Source organism: Hyla sarda, chromosome 7, assembly GCF_029499605.1.
Source record: "Hyla sarda isolate aHylSar1 chromosome 7, aHylSar1.hap1, whole genome shotgun sequence".
NCBI lineage: Eukaryota > Metazoa > Chordata > Amphibia > Anura > Hylidae > Hyla > Hyla sarda.
In genome coordinates, this window is record NC_079195.1 from 72,635,805 (window position 1) to 72,641,804 (window position 6,000).

Sequence of the window (6,000 nt, forward strand, 5' to 3'; positions counted from 1 at the left end):
AGCAATCTATCACCATAATGTAATTCCCCATAGGAGACAACGGACATCGCAGTCACGTGATGGATCTCGCAGGAGATATCGTAATTTACGCCACGCCCCAGAACGCCCACTTTCATGATTTGCACAATCCCCCTGTGGGATATAAGGGGACTACAAGTCTCAGCGTGGCCTCTAGTGCCCGCATTATTTCCGTCTTACAGCCGCTCCTATGATGGCTGTGACGGGGCATACCATGTACCAAACGGCGGGGGAGAGGAAAGCTGTTACCTGGCACCGCCACATTTCCCTGCTTTCGTTTTGGCTAGAGGGGCTTCTGAGGCGTCCACCTGCGATAACTTAAACCTGAGGGCGCGTCGTGTCATCCCGGGAACGGCCGTCCTGCTTCGCGCCTAAATCCAAAGCCCTTTTCGCGCCATCTTTCCCCGGAGAATTTGGAGAAAGCACTTCCGGTTTATCTCCGAAGGGGACGATAATCCACCGCGGAGCTCATCGAGCCATAGCTAGGCAGATCCATGAAGGAATCGAGTCCGTTTTGTTTCTCGCGTTTTTTTTTTTTATTATGCCAACTTTATTAAGACGATTGAAGCGTACACAACGTTAAAGCACGTTATGGCAAGCCTATGTAAAGTAACGAGCGACACCTGGTGGATAGGCGATGTAATGTCCTAGTAAGCGTACGTTCACACAACGTTATTGCCATCCGTTAGTCACGCATTACTTTTTTTCCAGTTTTTGAGCCAAATCCAGTAGTATAAGGCATTCCTTTACGTCTCTCATTATTTTTGATTCCACTTTGGCTAAAAAAATAAAATAAACTGCTGCGTGTGAAACTACCCTACATCTGCTATTGATTCACAATAATAAAAAAAGCATACCACAGGGGATAGTGGATTACTCTTCTCATATGACCTTTCATAGCCTATGGCAGTGTTTCCCAGCCAGGGTGCCTCCAGCTGTTGCAAAAGTACAACTTCCAGCCTTTGGCTGTCTGGGAATGCTGAGAGTTGTAGTTTTGCAACAACTAGCTGGAGACCCCCTGGTTGGAAAACACTGGCCTATAGGTAGGGGATTTGCTGCATCTCTGGCGGTTGGCAAACTACACCTCCTAACCTGCCCGCACAGCTAAAGGCTGTCTGAGCATGCTGGAAGTTGTAGTTTTGCAACAGCTGGAAGCCACCTGGTTGGGAAACCTGGCCATAATTGTCTCAGAAAGTCCACTATCCCCTGTGGGAGTTTTTTTTGTTAATTAATAGCAGATTTAAAAGTGCAGCGATTCTAATGTGCATTAGACCAGTGTGTACCTGCTGTAAAAAGAAGCGCACGCTCTTAGGAGCAGTATGTCCACTGTGCAATCAAAGTTGATTGCGGCATCTAAATCGAACATTGCTGGTAGCTCAGCGGAGCTGATCGGGATATCCACAGCAAAATGGCAGATCACGGTCAGCTGAGTGGACGGCGGGAGGGCCTTTACCTGCCTCCTCACCATCAGATCAGTGCTCTGATATTCCCAGCCAGCCATGGCAGGCTAGAGCAGCAGAGCACCGATAACAATAGCCAAAGCTCAGCATCAAAGGGGTATTCCAGGCCAAAACTTTTTTTTATATATATCAACTGACTCCGGAAAGTTAAACAGATTTGTAAATTACTTCTATTAAAAAAATCTTAATCCTTCCAATAGTTATTAGCTTCTTAAGTTGAGTTGTTGTTTTCTGTCTAACTGCTCTCTGATGACTCACGTCCCGGGAGCTGTGCAGTAGGGATCGACCGATTCTCGGTATGGCCGATATTATCGGCCGATAATCACGATTTTGGGCATTATCGGTATCGGCAATTACCTTGCCGATAAGCCGATAATGCCCCCCGCACCGCCCCCACCGCACCGCGACCATTAACCCCACCCCGCCGCACTGTACCGCGACCGCCCCCCCAACGCACCGCGTCGCACCCCCCACCGTAGTGCTGGGCGGTATTCCGGTATGAACCGGGTACCGTTTTTTTTTTCCTCCCACGGTATGGATTTTTGCCCATACCGCTATACCGGTCGGGCCCCTCCCCCACCCTCCGAGTCAATAAAAAAATTAAACTTACCCGTAATGGGGGTGGTCCGGGCCATCCATCCTTCCTGTAGTGTCCGGCGGCATTCCGGGTGGAGGGTGAATCGGTCTGGGCTGTCCTTCTCCGGGGGTCCTCTACTCCACTCCAGACAGGCTCCGGCCTAGTACGCTGCATAGACGCCACTACGCCGTGACGTCAGGTGCGTCGCTGCGCACGGGCGTCACTGCGCAGTGGCGTCTATGCTGCGTTACTAGGCCGGAGCCTGCCTGGAGTGGAGAAGAGGACCCCCGGAGAGGAAGGACAGCCCGGGCCGGTTCACCATCCACCCGGAATGCCGCCAGACACTACAGGAAGGATGGATGGCCCGGACCACCCTGACAGGTAGGGGGAGAGAAGCGGGTGGCGGCGGCGGCCTATGGCACCGCAAAAGCCACTGCAGTGCATTGATTTAAAGCGCCCGCTTTAAATCAATGATCTGCAGCGGTGTCGCGGGGGGATAAATAGCCGATAACTTATACCGGAATATCGGTATAAGTTATCGGCCCTAACCTCTACCGATTATCGGTATCGGCCCTAAAAAACGATATCGGTCGATCCCTACTGTGCAGTTCCTATGGGGATATTCTCCCATCATGCACAGCTCCCGGGACGTGACATCATCATTGAGCAGTTAGATAGAAAACTTCAGAAGCTAATAACTATTGGAAGGATTAAGATTTTTTAATAGAAGTAATTTACAAATCTGTTTAACTTTCCGGAGCCAGTTGATATATATATATAAAAAAGGTTTTGCCTGGAATACCCCTTTAACCCCTTAAGGACGCAGCCCTTTTTCACCTTAAGGACTGAGCCCTTTTTCGCAATTCTGACCACCGTCACTTTACGAATTAATAATGCGAAAACGCTTTTACCGAATATTCTTATTCTGAGATTGTTTTTTCGTGACATATTCTACTTTATTTTGGTGGTAAATTTTCGGTGTTACTTGCATCCTTTTTTGGTGAAAAATCCCAAAATTTCATGAAAATGTTGAAATTGTAGCATTTTTCTAACTTTGAAGCTCTCTACTTTTAAGGAAAATGGATATTCACAATACATTTTATTCACTCCTATCCCTTAGGCTGATCTGGGCTGTTGCTGACAACTCCGATCAGCCCTATTTTCCGGGTGATCGGGTCACCAGAGACCCGATCAGCCCGGAATTGGAGAAAATTGCATGTCTGAATTGACATGCGATTTTCTCCGATCGCCGACATGGGGGGGGTGATGTGCCGGGGTGCCTGCTGAACGATTTCAGCAGGCATCCGGCTCCCCTCAGGCTAGCGGCAGGGGCCGGGAATGCACAGGGTGTATCCATACGCCCTGTGTCCTTAAAGGGGTATTCCGCCCCTAGACATTTTATCCCCTATCCAAAGGATAGGGGATGAGATGTCAGATCGCCGTGGTGCCGCTGCTGGGGACCCCTGGGATCCCCGCTGCGGCACCGTGCTATCATTACAGCACAGATCGAGTTCGCTCTGCACGTAATGATGGGCGGTACAGGGGCCGGAGCATCGTTACGTCACGGCTCCGCCCTTCGTGATGTCACGGCCCGCCCCTTTCAATACAAGTCTATGGGAGGGGGCGTGGCGGTCGTCACGCCCCCTCCCATAGACTTGCATTAAGGGGACGGGCCGTGATGTCACGAGGGGCGGCACCATGACGTCACGCGGCTCCGTCCCCTGTATCGCCCGTCATTATGCACAGAGCGAACTCGCTCTTTGCTGTAATGATAGCGCGGTGCCGCAGCGGGGATCCCGGGGGTCCCCAGCAGCGGGACCGCGGCGATCTGACATCTTATCCCCTATCCTTTGGATAGGGGATAAAATGTCTAGGGGCGGAATACCCCTTTAAGGACTTGGAAACGGGGGCGTATGGATACGCCCTGTGTCCTTAAGAGGTTAAGGACGGAGCCCTTTTTTGCAAATCTGACCACTGTCACTTTAAGCATTAATAACTCTGGGATGCTTTTAGTTATCATTCTGATTCCGAGATTGTTTTTTTGGGACATATTCTACTTTAACATAGTGGTAAATTTTTGTTGTAGCTTGCATCCTTTCTTGGTGAAAAATCCCCAAATTTGATGAAAAAATTAAAAATTTAGCATTTTTCTAACTTTGAAGCTCTCTGCTTGTAAGGAAAATGGATATTCCAAATATATTTTTTTTGGATTCACATATACAATATGTCTACTTTATGATTGCATCATAAAATTGACGAGTTTTTACTTTTGGAAGACATCAGAGAGCTTCAAAGTTCAGCAGCAATTTTCCAATTTTTCACAAAATTTTCAAACTCACAATTTTTCAGGGACCAGTTCAGGTTTGAAGTCGCTTTGAATGGTCTTCATTTTAGAAATACCCCATAAATGACCCCATTATAAAAACTGCCCCCCCCCCCCCCCCCCCAAAGTATTCAAAATGACAGTGTTTTAACCCTTTAGGTGTTTCACAGGAAAAGCAGCAAAGTGAAGGAGAAAATTCAAAATCTTCATTTTTTACACTCGCATGTTCTTGTAGACCCAATTTTTGAATTTTTACAAGGGGTAAAAGGAGAAAATGTATACTCAGAAGCAAAGGAGCGACAAGGGGATTTTGGAGAGTACGTTTTTCTGAAATGGTTTTTGGGGGGCATGTTGCATTTAGGAAGCCCCTATGGTGCCAGAACAGATAAAAAAAAAAAACACATGGCATACCATTTTGGAAACTAGACCCCTTGAGGAACATAACAAGGAATAAAGTGAGCCTTAATACCCCACAGGTGTTTCACGACTTTTGCATATGTAAAAAAAAAATATATATATTTTCACTCAAATGTTGGTTTTCCCCCAAATTTCACATTTTTTAAAGAGTTAATAGCAGAAAAGACCCCCCAAAATTTGTAACCCCATCTCTTCTGAGTATGGAGGTCCCCCATAAGTGGACCTGAAGTGCACTGCGGACGAACTACAATGCTCAGAAGAGAAGGAGTCATATTTGGCTTTTTGAGAGCAAATTTTGCTCGGGGGACATGTTGCATTTAGGAAGCCCCTATGGTGCCAGGACAGCAAAAAAAAAACCACATGGCATACCATTTTGGAAACTAGACTCCTTGAGGAATGTAACAAGGGATAAAGTGAGCCTTAATACCCCACAGGTGTTTCATGACTTTTGCATATGTAAAAAAAAAATAATTTTTTCACTAAAATGTGGGTTTCCCCCCAAATTCCAAATTTTTGCAAGGGTTAATAGCAGAAAAGACCCCCCAAAATTTGTAACCCCATCTCTTCTGAGTATGGAGGTACCCCATAAGTGGACCTGAAGTGCACTGCGGGCAAACTACAATGCTCAGAAGAGAAGGCGTCATATTTGGCTTTTTGAGAGCAAATTTTGCTTGGCGGCATGTCACATTTAGGAAGCCCCTATGGTGCCAGGACAGCAAAAAAAAAACACATGGCATACCATTTTGGAAACTAGACCCCTCACAGAATGTAATGAGGGGTACAGTGAGCATTTACCCCCCACTGGTGTCTGACAGATCTTTGGAACGGTGGACTGTGCTAAATTTTTCATTTTCACGGACCACTGTTCCAAAGATCCGTCAGACACCTGTGGGGTGTAAATTCTCACTGCACCCCTTATTACATTCCATGAGGGATGTAGTTTCCAAAATGGGGTCACATGTGGGTGTGTTTTTTTTTTTTGCGTTTGTCAGAACTGCTGTAACAATCAGCCACCCCTGTGCAAATCACCTCAAATGTACATGGCGCACTCTCCCTTCTGGGCCTTGTTGTGTGCCCCCAGAGCACTTTGCGCCCACATATGGGGTATCTCTGTACTCGGGAGAAATTGTGTTACAAATTTTGGGGGGCGTTTTTCCCTTTTACCTCTTGTGAAAATGAAAAGTATAGGGCAACACCAGCCTGTT

The 6,000-nt window shown here is 47.1% G+C and overlaps 1 protein-coding gene across 2 annotated transcripts in view; it reads right to left on the reverse strand.

The window, feature by feature from the left end:
* The window catches only part of SLF2 (SMC5-SMC6 complex localization factor 2), a 58,757-nt gene extending 58,128 nt beyond the window's left edge, over nucleotides 1–629 (reverse strand). Inside the window, exon 1 of one of the 2 annotated variants that reach the window (XM_056529605.1) lies at nucleotides 268–629. In XM_056529605.1, the coding sequence (XP_056385580.1) occupies nucleotides 268–362 (95 nt within the window). In that variant the 5' untranslated portion in view covers nucleotides 363–629. The remainder of the gene's footprint in view (nucleotides 1–267) is intronic. The other variant, XM_056529606.1, reaches the window with a different exon arrangement.
* Between the last annotated feature and the right edge of the window lie 5,371 nt (nucleotides 630–6,000).